At 35.1% G+C, this 14035-nt stretch overlaps 1 protein-coding gene across 4 annotated transcripts in view; it reads right to left on the bottom strand.

The window, feature by feature from the left end:
• LOC106870408 (cytohesin-1) overlaps nt 1–14035 on the bottom strand; it is a 149344-nt gene that overhangs the window by 93652 nt on the left and 41657 nt on the right. The window contains exon 1 of one of the 4 annotated variants that reach the window (XM_089340313.1): nt 13061–13611. The exons of 1 other annotated variant lie outside the window; for it this stretch is intronic. Coding sequence is in view for 2 of the 3 variants with exons in the window: in XM_089340309.1 (XP_089196435.1) it covers nt 6698–6755 (58 nt within the window). In the remaining variant the exon portion in view is untranslated. Of the gene's footprint in view, nt 1–6697; nt 6812–13060; nt 13612–14035 lie in introns of those variants that run through there. 2 more of the 4 variants (XM_089340311.1, XM_089340309.1) reach the window with 2 other exon arrangements.

Here is a 14035-nt window from a genome sequence, read left to right as displayed (position 1 = left end):
AACATCCTCCCCTCTTTAAATGATGGATGTTTGACGCCTAGTGTTTTTTGTTTTTTGTTTGTTTTTTTGTTTTGTTTTTGGTTTACTGACTACCTGAAAGCAGAACTAATGAACTAACCTCTAAAGCGGTTGCCCATCCTGCTAGAAATAACTGTCGAGTCTACTTCAAAATCTCACCTTACTGTTTTTGGGACACATTGAATGTATGTCAGTGTATGAATGCGTAGGTACATATTCACACACACACCGTATTTTCCAGTGTATATAGGGTAAGTAATGTAAACATACACACATTGTCACACTCTTTCCAAATCCTGCTGCATCTCACATGGAATTTTTGGGTCCCCCAAAACTGCTTTGGTGTATAGGGTGACCTCCTTTTTGTGGCTGTAAATTTTGGGTCGAAAAATTTGACTTATATGCAGGGAAATATGGTATACACACAATATATATATATATATATATATATATATATATACAAGAATAAGGGCAGGGAATTGTCAATTAATAATAGAATTAACAATTAACAATTTTGCCAAGTAGTTCAGTATGAAAAAACCTTTATCGGTAAAACCATTTATCATCATAAATATACAGGGATTAGCATTGAGTTGCTTCTCCAACATACTGAAAATTTAGAAATAGCAGTCAAAGAACTACTGATTCTAAACTACAAATTTTTCTCTAAATGGATGGCGATATTTATGGCACACATAGAACAAAAAACCGGAGGGGAAACCATAAACAAAACAAGTCTTTAGTTAATCGGATACGATCGTTTCATGGTTAAGAGAATGAAAAATCCCTATTCCAATCCTCAGTCCGATATATATATATATATATATATATATATATATATATATATATATATGTATATTGTAAAAATGAAGTCAAATCAAATAGTGATATTATTCATTGTTACAACTTTTGTGGCTTGATGCCAGTACAAACTAGCTGGTCTATATTCTACTTATGGGGATAATCTAACAACTATTTGGACTCCTCTGTTATATTCTGGTACTGTGTATCACTTCTTAGTGCAACGAATACTAATACCCATTTTTTTTACAATTGAGGGCTTATATGCCCCCAATATTAGACTACTTTCTATAACCAAAACACAGTGAATACTTATAAGCTTAAAGCTTATAATTATTATTTAAAGTGTGTGTGTGTGTGTAATGCCTGCACGTAGAAATACAACCCTTGTGAAGTGTGACCAATGCATCCAGCTGAGTAAATATCTTATGATACTTGAAGTTGAGTTTCCATCTGTTTTAACAGAGAATTTACTAATATAAATTCACACATCCATCAGGACGACTGATTGGCAACTGATGCCATCATTGCCCTATTGATACTCCATACCGTCTTATTGATTCGTGCTTCATACAAAAATGGTTACATAACTCCAAAGGACATCTATTGTCATGAGGAAATTGATGATTGTCTATGTCAGCAAAATTTGAAAAGTTGTCAACTTAAACCCTAAGATGTTTGTTTACCCAACTAAATGTAGTGAGTACACTCCACATTGGTCATACTACTTCTACTACTTGCAAACATACTACTACACAGATACACACATGTTTAATGTGTCTCAAACACAAAGAGACATATACTTAAACAGGAAGTCTAATTAATCACAAGTTAAACCACACATATGCATATAAATTAGAAAGTATACATATACATAAATATATAGTATACTAAGTCTCTGTGGACCACCACTGTCAATGAAACTGCTTAGAACAAACAAACACTTAAACTAACAACACTCTTCTTTCATAAAGCTATTAAAAAAAAAAATAGGGAAACAAGGAAGGCTTAATAATTTTTTTGTCTTTAGAATTATGCTTTTCTGAATGTCCATGAAGTAAACTTGAACAAACTGAAACTCTAGAAGAAGTGTGACGTCAATTCAAACAGTCATATGTAGAACATATGTATGTAGCACACAGCGCCCGCGTATAGTTTTAGTTAAGCAAGCAGAACATCATATGACTTTCCTTGTCATCTTGGTGCTATCTAACAAAATCCACCGTTTCTAATTCAGAAAGAAACCAAAGAAGCCAGGGCACACACAGTTTGGGATTAAGGAGAGGCTGATAGATGTAAACAGAATTCAGGGATTGGAATATATTTATTACCATCATCATCATCAAACATTTAATGTCCATCTTTCATGCTGGCATAGGTTGGATGGTTTGACAAGAGCTGGCAATCCAGAAGACTGCATCAAGCTCTTCTGTTCGTTGGCATGGTGTCTACAGATGGATGTCCTTCCTAATGCCAACCACTTTAAAAGAGTATACTGGGTGTTTTTTTTTTTTTACATGGCACCAGCACATAATTAATTAAAAGCACTAAGTAACTATACAATTTCCAAATTATATATATATATATATATATATATATATATATATATATATAAAACAGGCTTCTTTCAGTTTCCATCTATCAAATCCACTCGCAAGGCTTTTGTCAGCTATAGTTGAAGACACTTGCCCAAGGTGCCCACACAGTGGAACTGAACCCAGAACCATGTGGTTGAAAGTCAGTGAAGAAATTTTTTTGCTTTTTTTTTTTTGACAGTAAATTTTAAAGATAATGTCAAGCAAAATAGTGTAGTTTTTTTTCTTCTTCCCCCCTTTCATATCCATGTTTGGAGGGGATACTAGCAATACTGTATGGTGGTTGTTGACACAGAAGGGATAAACCTGCTACTCTGGTATAACTACAAACATAGAAACTCTTGGCTATTTCTGTACACAACACCGCTTCAACCTGCCTTAATCTTTGTTTCAGAGTATCTGTGTATTATTAGATTTGAAAGCAAATTACGACCAGATGATATCATGATACAACCGCAAGAACAGAATTATAAAAATAATTTACTATCTTTGGTGGATGAGCAGCGCTTACCTAGCACACCCAGAATACACATATCGGTTATTATAAACAGGGTAACTATAGGGAACATAAGGAGAGATGACAGGCATCAACACCATTAATATTAATACTATAAATATCGTGCCCACTAGCTACAAATTTAGACATCAAGGGCTCTAAGTAGCTAGAAATAGCAGCTGAATCTCCTTTAAATTACATCTTATCATCTTTAAAAAAAAAAACCTCTAAAGCAATTGATGTAAGTGAATACACTGTGTAGATAAACAAATACTGTGGTGGTCATATCTGGAATGACTTTAATCATGTGTCTATTGAATATGGATTTACAGCCAGAATATAGAGAAGACAGAGATTGAGAATTATCAACTGTCTCAAGCAAATGTAAGATCAAATGAAAAAAAGCAATAATTCTAATTAATGGTTTCAAATTTTGGCACAGGGTCAGCAATTTTCGAGGTGAGGGGGAAGCTGATTAACTGATACTTATTTTATCAACCCTGAAAGGATGAAAGATAAAAGTGACCTCGGTGGAGTCTGAGTTCCAGAACATACAGATGGACGAAGTACCACTAAACATTTTGTCCAGCATGCAGCTGGTTCTGCCAGTTTGCTGCCTTACTAATTCTAATTAATAACATGAATTGTTAACTATTTATTACCAAACCACATTAATTATTCTTCTATAATTTTTTTCAGATGTAAAACAACCAGTTTGAAGCCACTGCTCTCCCTCCTGGTGCGATTTGAATTAACAGAATACCAAGGGAATGAAGCAAATATCACAACTCACTCCTTTTACAAACGAACGACACAAATATATCACAACTGGCTCCCACATGCTGCAACCACCTTAGATGTTCCACAACAATTGAAGATATCCAAATATCAAACTAATGAGAAAATCAGAAAGGCAAAGAGGACAAAAATAATTAGGGATACAGTCAGATGGCTACAAATTTGCGGTGGTGGTGGTGGGTGAGATATAATTGATTAAATTGACACAACCCTTCCCAGTACTTTAATTTACTGACCCCCAGGAAGAGGAAAGACAAAATCACTCTTGATTATGAAAGGAAGCAACTAAACAATGCAATGCTTTTAGTCCAACACTCTAATTCTACATTATAAAACCATTAAGGCTTGTATCTATCTGAAAGGTTTGTGGTGGTAGGAGTAGGAGATAAATTCCATATTATAGTATTAGTCAAAACACACACACACACACACAAGTTATATTTCATCTTTTACCTGTTTCAGTCATTAGACAACAGCCATTCTGGGGCACTGCCTTGAAGGGTTTTAGTTGAATAAATTGACCCCAGTGCTTATTTTTTAAGGCTGGCACTTATTCTAACCATCACTTTTGCCAAACCACTAAGCTACAAGGACAAACAAATCAACACTGGTTGTCAAGCAGTGGTGAGAGGCACACAAAATGACTCACACACATGTATATATATATGTACGTACGTATAGATTGTGGACAGTGGAGGTGCAATGGCACAACAGAAACAGGAAGTAAGAGTGAGAGAAAGTTGTGGTGAAAGAGTACAGCAGGGTTCGCCACCATCCCCTGTTGGAGCCTCGTGGAGCTTTAGGTGCTTTCGCTCAATAAACACTCACAACGCCCGGTCTGGGAATCGAAACCGCGATCCTATGACCACGAGTCCGCTGCTGTAACCACTGGGCCATTGCGCCTCCTGTGGAACATTAGCATCTAGAAAGAAGTCTTTCATTTTCAATTTCATGGACTTGAAACCTTTTTTAGGTCAGAGTCTCATCATAACTTATAATAGATATGATGTAATGGATGTATCATATGTCAGAATTTTTTGGAATGTTTGGAGCCTGTATAATTAAACTCTTTAATCATTTTGATACCAAACCGCCCAAAATTATCCATAGTGCTTATAATACAAACTCCCTGTTTAAAGTGTTCTAAATTTAAATGTTTCAGTAAAATATCCTTTTTTTTAGTTTATGTGCCAAACACCAGCTTTAGTTATTTCACTGAATTCTACTTTATTTTCAAAATAAATTGAAACAAACAGAGTATATCTCCACAGCAATATGATAACAAAAGAGTCAAGATGGGTCCCCACAAGGCAAAAAAAAAAAAAAGAAAAGATCCTAAGTGATTGAATCTAGAATGGAAAGTCTTTTGCATCACCCTATTAAACACACACATCCTTAGCAGATGGGCCTGCTAAGGATATGGACAATACATTTCCTCATCCAACTATCTTGAGATGAAAACTACACATATACCTAATATGCACATGTAAGTCTCTTTTATGAGAACTCTGTATTATAATTGTGTTCATGAGTGTGTGTGTGTGTGCATGGGGATGGGTGAGTGAGCGAGCGAATATACTGCAATAAATTAACCCTTTTGGTACCAACCCACCAGAGAGATCACCCTTGGTTCTATAATACAAACTTCAGCTTAATAATGAAGTTATTTTAATAAATTTTCAGCTTATAATGAAGTTATATAAATAAATTTTCCTTTATTTTCAAAATTAATTGAAACAAGGGCAGTCTATTTCAATAGAAATATGGTGACAAAAGTTTTAAATAAATATACTACTGGTATTTAGTTTATCTACTAAGGAACCAAGGAGGAGAAGTTTTAAGCTAAGATGTTTGGTGAAATTTGAAATCGGAACAGAGAAAGAGAACACCCTGACACTTTAATGTCTGTTAACAAATTACAATTCTCCAAATATTGGTTTATTGTTTTAGTACAAGGACATATTCGTAGTGGAGGGAGTAGCACAAACTGAAATGACTCCTATTTAGTATCCACTACTCACAATAATGATTGTTTTTGTTTTGTTTTTGTGGCACATTTGGGGGAAGTGGGTGTAATTGTCTGAATCAGTCCCAACACATGACTAGTAGTTATTTTAGTAACAACCCAGAAAAATGGAAAATGAAGTTAACTTTGGCAACATTTGAACAACAAACAAAATAGACAAACAAACCTCAGCCAATCATCATCATCATTGTTTAACGTCCGCTTTCCATGCTAGCATGGGTTGGACGATTTGACTGAGGACTGGTGAAACCAGATGGCTACACCAGGCTCCAATCTGATTTGGCAGAGTTTCTACAGCTGGATGCCCTTCCTAACGCCAACCACTCAGAGAGTGTAGTGGGTGCTTTTACATGCCACCGGCACGAAAGCCAGTCAGGAGGTACTGGCAACAGCCATGCTCGAAATGGTGTATTTTATGTGCCACCCGCACAAGAGCCAGTCCAGGGGCACTGGCAACGGTCTCGTAGATTTTACATAGTCACTTAACCGGCAAGAAATAGCAACCAAATCTCCCTTAAATTACAGCTTAGCATCTTAAATAAGTAAAATTTAAAAAATGATGTTTTAATTAAATACTACAAGACACTTTGTATGTAGCTCTACCAATTTTACTGATTCCCCCACCACCTCTTGGATTAACCCTTTAGTATTCAGATTAGTCTGTCAAATGCAATATTTATGTATACACATTGTTTTTATTATTAATCATACATTGTCTTGTAGCTTTGAGATTTCAATAATGTGATTGTTAATTCTTAGGAAGACATTGTAGGGTAGGTGTGAGAAGCTGGATCTGGCTTGTTGGGCCATAGAACAAATAGAATATTTGGGCTGGATATGGCTAGTTTAAATGCTAAAGAGTGAAAGGTTAGTTTCAAGAGACGAAGACAAGGAAATATGACTAGAAGCAACTGGATGACAAAAGATGACTGATTAGTGATGAACAGTATAAAATATACTCACTTGTAACAGTTTCTGGTTCAATTTTAGAAACCTTAGAAGCATCCGCAAACACACCCATTCTCTTGATAATATAACACTTTAGTTTATGACGCAGGCAGGATTTTTTCCCCTTGTAACTGGACAATGAAGCACCCATTGCAGAGAAGACGTGCTGCAGTGTTATTGAAATAAAACAGAGCTGGAGAATCTTGTCGCAATCAGATCAGGCTGACTGCTCTGCAGATAATGAAATCTTTATAGTAGATCAATGCAGAGCAACAAGACAGGTATAATAAAATACCTTTACACTAACAATGTATTACTATCATAATTTCATCTTCCAATCAAAACAGGATGAACAAAACAACAGATCTCAGTAACACTCAATATTTTAATCTCAGCTATATCAGAAAGATATAATTATTTAATCTGCAGGACAATTGACTGCAGCTATATAAATCCCTGCTAAATTAAACCCTTTATTGGGTTAACTATTTAAATTTAAAGCTGAGTAGAAGGGAATTTGATTAAAACATATTTTCTTTTAAAGTCCATTCATTGTCCTCTGATACGGAAGCTATTTTAGTGTCTATGTAAATCTATATTGGCGAGATCAAAAGGGATGGATTAGGGAGCTTAATGGATTGTTTGGGTTTTTTTTTTGGTTTTTTTCTTCAGAAATTCTGTTTTTGTTGCATTTATGCAAGGTATGCCACAGCAGCAGTTGTGATGGCAGCAATACTGTTGTTTGTTGATGTTGAAGGTGGTGGCAGTGATGTTTAATCGCTGTAAATCTGCTAAAATTATTCCTTAAGACGCAGAACAATGACAAATCAATCCACTAATTCTGTCAATCACTTCCGCCATGAAAGCAACAGGAACAACAACAAAAAAGTGTGATTACAAACCTATAATCTTGAGATTAAAACAAAACGAAAACCCCAATGCAATTGTGATAAAAAAACCCAAAGAAATCAACAATTTGAAAAATTCAAACCATTAAATATGTAAAACAATTCAGTTAATGGCAAAAACTCCAGAGGTATAATGTCCTTGGTTGGGAGATGAAATATTATATATAAACAACAATCACAAAATATGTCTAACAAAGGACAGACGAAACAAAACATTAAATAAATAATTTATAAAATTGCTTCTGACATGGACAAAGCTGGAGAGATAATCAGTTTTAAAACTTTTCATTTTGATTTGCCATAGTTTAACCCTTTTAATACCCACCTGCCCAAAACTGACACTCCATCCTCCACCACCACACTTCAAGTTTTTATCAAAACAACTAAATTACTTCCATAAATTTTTCATTATTTTCAAAATTACTTTAAACGAAGGCAATGTATTTCAACAGAAATATGGTAACTAAAAGGGGTTAAGGTAACGATTAGTATCCACTGATTCATTAAAGACGCTAAATTAATGACGTAGTGTCGTCCTTACTACAGGAAGTAGCTTATGAAACATTGTCATAAACAGTTGCTTGGTTGTTTCATTTTTACAAACTTCATTTGTTTCCACAAAACCTTAGTCATTTTGCAAGCCCCATTCATCGTTTTTACAAACGCTCTTCAATGTTTTCTCAACCCCTGCCCTTCCAACTATTATTTCACAAACTTCCTTATTTCCTCCTCATTATTTAACCTTGAAAAAACCTTCTCTACATGATATCCTTCTGAAATAACAGTGATAACTCAAACAAGCAAAGCAGTGTCTAATACACACATAAGCAACCCTTTTTGTGAAGCAAGCCACATGAAACATGGCAAAACACCAGGCAGGATGCACTGTTAAAAAAGAATTCAAGGTAATTTTTCATTAGGCATGCCATTCAGAAAGTCCTGTGGGCTGCAGTTTGCCCATGACTCATCTATGAAATCGCACAACTTAGATACAGCAGCCAAACCACCCTCAAATCATAGCCCCACCAACTTAAAGATGGCAGCACTGTATATGAATTGCTGAAATTCGAATACAGGGTAGTTATTGAAAGAATACCTTTAATCATAGATTTGCTTGATTAGGGCTGAACTGGGGCCAAACAATAACAAAATAAAAGAAAAAAAACGAGCACTCAGAGAGCGCAAACCACTGTCAAGGCAACACCAATATCCTTTCAATGATTAGCTGGAGATGATTTTTAAAATGAGAATATCTGAAATAAACTCGACTGCTCTCACAAATGAGAATACTAAAAATGAACCTGACCACTCTCAAAAATTAAGTAAAAAAAAAAAACGGAAAAATAATTCAGAATCCTTGACTGGAACCGGATTGATTCCAAAATCTAATATGTTCGTGCCAGTCATGAAGCCAAACATCCCTGAAAGTTTCATCCAAATCCATCCAGCGGTTCTTGAGATATCTTGTCCACAGACAAACAAACAAACACACTTGGAAACAGGCAGAGGTAACAATTGAAAGCTTTGTGCCTTTCAAATGTAAAAGAACATTTCTTCAGAATTGTTGCCAAAGATTACAAGAGTTCCAACTTTCAGGAGCAGGTGTCTTCTATTACAGCTCTGGACCAACCAATGCCTTGTGAGTGAATTTGAAAGATGGAAACCCACCCACTGCTTCACAAATAATGTTTGTATATGAAACTTGGTAGTTTGACTAGAGGTTGATTTATTTGGCCACATTTATGGCCACAGTCCAATGACTGAAACAATATATAAATGATATACTATGTCTGAATATCTAAAATGCTTTGATCATAGTTCCAAGGGAGACTGGAACTGACCTAGGGCTAAACAAAGCAACATAATGAATTTCAAGTGAAGTTAAAAAAAAAAAAAAGTAACAGTTGCTTAGTCTCACATGAACCTGATTAAACAAACCTACACAAAGGCATTCCACCCATGACCATCCTGTCTTTTTAAATGACATTTAGAACTACAATAGCTATGTTGCCATTAATAAAAAGGTGGGGTATGATTTAAGTAAGATCTGGCTGCTATCTCTAGCAAGTTGATGACTCCTTAAAGAATTTTCTCAGTGACATTTTGAGAACTTGACATATAACTAAATCATATATTGTGAAGAGTCTGTACAAGTGTGGTACCATTTGGCTCCTGGTTCCTTACATGTCAATATGTGAGTGTATAACGGTGATGGGGTATATGGCCTCTCTGGACCAACATACTTATGTCTACACTTGCTTAACTTATTCCTACCATAATTAAATATTACATTATTACCATTGTTAATATTGTGATAAAGCTGTCTAGTGTAAGTTCAAGATTGGCAGTGTTGTGGCCGAGCCAGTCTGTGTGGAGTGATGTTGCAGGGAGCAATAGGTGACAGTTGCGTGTGTGTGAGAGAGAGAGAGAGATGAAGAGACATTTTAGGAGAAATACAAGAGGACTATAACCAAAGTCTCACCACCAATGGCTTCCCAGACAATGATACAGAGACACTGACAAGGCCAAGGAGGGGAAGGAGAAAATGAATGACAAATTATCGTCAATCCATGTACCATATTCACTACACAATCTGACAGTTTTTTTAAAGACAGATTATCAACAACTGTCATAGGAATGATTGAAGTAATGTCTAACAGTTGAATTGGAGGAGACTAGTAATGGTCTGCATCAGTAAATGGAGTACTGACAGTTCATAAAAGGAAATAAAAGTTGTTTTGCAGTAAGAAAGAAGATAGGGTTGATATTTCAAGCAGAGCCCTTTGTCGGAGGAGTGACAGAGGGTCCTGGTCAAAACATCAGAATTCTCTTCTTTCTCGGGGAAAATCAAATAATTCCATTTTTTTTAAGACTGTGATAAAAACAACTTAGAATTGGTACCATTGTATTTTACAAAAATCCATAAATAGTGTGGAGTGTAAGAGAGATATTTCAAATTTCTCTATATGATTACTCAACTTGCAAGAAATAGTACCTAGACTTCTCAGACCACACCTTATCTAAAAGAAAGAAAGGAAGAACCATTAGACCAATGATTCTCAACTGGTTTCCAATATAAGATTTTGCTAAAAATTATGTGCAATTGCCAGTACTGCCTGACTGGCCTTCGTGCGGGTGACACGTAAAAGCACCCACTACACTCTCTGAGTGGTTGGCGTTAGGAAGGGCATCCAGCTGTAGAAACTCTGCCAAATCAGAATGGAGACTGGTGTAGCCATCTGGTTTCACCAGTCCTCAGTCAAATCGTCCAACCCATGCTAGCATGGAAAGCGGACGTTAAACAATGATGATGATGATGATATTGGTTATAGTTCTTTGCTTTAAAAGAGGACATTTGTTATCATGGAACCATGAATGGTCTTAGGTGGGTTGGTGGTTTCAAAAGGGTTAAACTAATCTCAGGAAGGGCAGTTTAATGACTTTAATCCTTTAGCTTTTAAAACTGGCCATTCCAGCCCAAATATTCGATTCCTTTAATGTTTATTCTGTTTTCAACAGCCAGAACTGGCCTCTCACACCTAACCGCCAAATGTCATTCTAAAAATAAACAATTGCGTCATCTAAACCTTGAAGCTACGAGATAATAAATGAATAAGTGAGCATTACATTTGACAGAGTAGTCTGAATGCAAAAGGGTTAACCCTTACATTTTCTTGAAACAAGCAGATATCAGTAGCAGATAACTATGAGAAATCTTACTAATGAAAGCATATATCATTACACATTCAGCTAGGTAAAATCAGTTCTTTGAAACAGGGATTTGGTGCACTACCATGGCATACTGGTATACCGTGACATGCTGGTGCACCATAACACACTGAGTCATTGTACACTGGTGTGTACCAATGTACTACTGAGTTGTGTGTACTGTGAAAACAACAGAATTATGTTTAAAATATGTGAAAAATACAAATTGAAATTTAAATATTAAATTTTAGTAACCACATTCCATTTCTTAATTTTTTTGTAGTTATAATTATTCATATATATATAAGTTTAAATATATAATTGTCTTTTATAAATGCATTTTCGTTTCACTTTGCATGTTAAGTACACGGAAATATTTTTATTTGTTCTAAAGTGTGCCACACACAAAAAAAGTGTTTAGAGAAATAACTGCTTTAAAGAGTCACACACTAGATCCTCTACACTGCGGGATCAAATAAATTGCAACCCACCCCACTGGGGCCAAATACATAACAACGACCGGTTCAAAAGGTGATAGGATGAAACAGTGTAGGAACTGTTGTTTGTGTGTACTAAAGAAAAACACTTAGATGTCGGGATTTCAGTACCAGACCTTCAAAGAGGTGGAGGTGTATTCACATGTGATACTGATGTACTTCAATCCAGAGGGGAGCGATGCAAGGTTAATCTTTGTAAATCATGACAACCATGGCTAATCCTCCGGCCGGAAAAGGCCCCTAGTATTCTTAGGGAAATGTGGGCACACACGAACACACACATGCCCCTGATGCTTACAATAAAACACTTTAATATATTATCAAAACTATTTCAACATTCATATTGTTTTTCTAAGTTTCTGATGCTTGTTCAAATAAAAAACACAAGTAGTTTAAATATTTTAAGTGTTATTTTAAATATCTAAGTACTACTACTTAGCCACAGCACCAATACCAAACTCCATATGGTACCCATACTCGTATCTACATAATTCCAATACTAAACTATTCAGTATTGTAACCAAATTCTTAATAATGTCGTCGGCACTAATTTCAGGTCCTTCAGAGATTCTTTTCATTTTTATCCCTTTTATTCTCAGCTAGTCTACATTACTCAGCCTACATGACTACAGCTATATACACACACACACACACAACATTTATATACAACACAACAAATCCAGTATTTACTATAAACAAATGTGGCCTTTAATAGTGTTTGTTTATTAATGCTAAACGCATTTACCAAGTGAATAACTAAACTGGAGCATTAAAAACAATTGACTTCTGTCACAAGCTGGCATAATTCCACAAATTTTGGAAGTGAATACAGTTAATTAAACCAATCCCAGTTATTGATTGATAATATTTTATCAATCCCTGAGAAAAAAAAAAAAAGGCAAATAAACAAAAATTGAAAAAAAAAAAAACCATTTTGTTTTCAAAAATTAACCTTGGTGTGATTTGAACTCGGATATGAAAGAACAAACTCTCGCAAAATATTTTGTATGAAGCTATATACTGATTCTGCCATAAAAACAATAAATGTCCTTTGTTCGAAATTGGCCTCTGTATAATTACGTGTGCAACAGATAAGAAATACTGTAACAGCTTTATTTATGCCTGATAACATCACACACAAGGAAAGTTCAATGAAGATGAAATTAAGAAGAAAAAAATTAAATAAATAAAATGAAGACAATACTGCTTTAAATTCAAGATGTGAGAATCCTGTTAGAAAGTAAGAAATAATTCGAAATAAATACTTAACAATGGAACAGTGAATAATATCCATAAATATCGCAGTAAATAATTTCACGTGGAGTGGATGTAATAGGAACCAGAAAAATATATATGTCCAGAAAGAATATCAAAAGACAGTCTTAAGATAGTCTTCGCTGCTGCTATTTCAGACTTGAAAAATGCCTTATGTTGGCACTTTATTCTTCGTTTGTTTTTTGAGTTTTATTTAATTTTTTTTCTTCTTTTGGTTGGTTTTGTTGTGTTTTAAGATGTACTTGTGAAGTGTTATTAAATCTGGGAAATATAGTTTCCTTCTCTAGAAGCTAAAGGAATCAACCAATCGGTAGAGGGTACATGTAGCCCGGTTGGCAGCAGAGAAAGTAAACTTAATAAAATATCATAAGACTTGTGAGAGATGCCACATATGTGAACTTCACATTTACATGAAACCTTCCAACCCCCTCTCTCTCTACCTCTCTCTTCGTGAATATACAAAAGTTACAGTAACCCAGTTTTGCAACTGGAATTATATATACATCCTTTGTGCTGAAAACTACATGTGTGTCAGTTAAGTGGGGAGAGGAGAGAAAAGAAAAAACTAAAAACTATAGTGTAATTAATTTCTACCATTAACCCACAAGCTAAATTATTTTTTCATTCTTTGTCATTATTTATTTGTTTTTGATTTTTTTTAATCATTGGACTGAGGCCATACTGGAGGTACCACACTCAAAGGTACAGTAGTCTTGGTATTTATTTTATCAATCTTGGAAGGATGAAATAACAAAGATGACCTGGGCAAGGTTTGAACTCGGAATGTAAAGGGCTGTAACCAAATACAAGGTGATCTGTCTCGTGCAATACTGATGGTCTGCAAGAAATAGTGGCTAAATCTTCCTCAAACCAAACCCAACTATCTTAAAGAAAATGCACCGCCTTTAGTCAAACAAATCGACCCCAGGACTTATTCTTTGTAAGTTTAGTATTTATTCTATTGA

The sequence above is a fragment of the Octopus bimaculoides genome, chromosome 23, assembly GCF_046866305.1.
Source record: "Octopus bimaculoides isolate indiv1 chromosome 23, ASM4686630v1, whole genome shotgun sequence".
In the NCBI taxonomy this organism is placed as follows: domain Eukaryota; kingdom Metazoa; phylum Mollusca; class Cephalopoda; order Octopoda; family Octopodidae; genus Octopus; species Octopus bimaculoides.
This window is presented reverse-complemented; position numbering and strand designations above follow the sequence as displayed.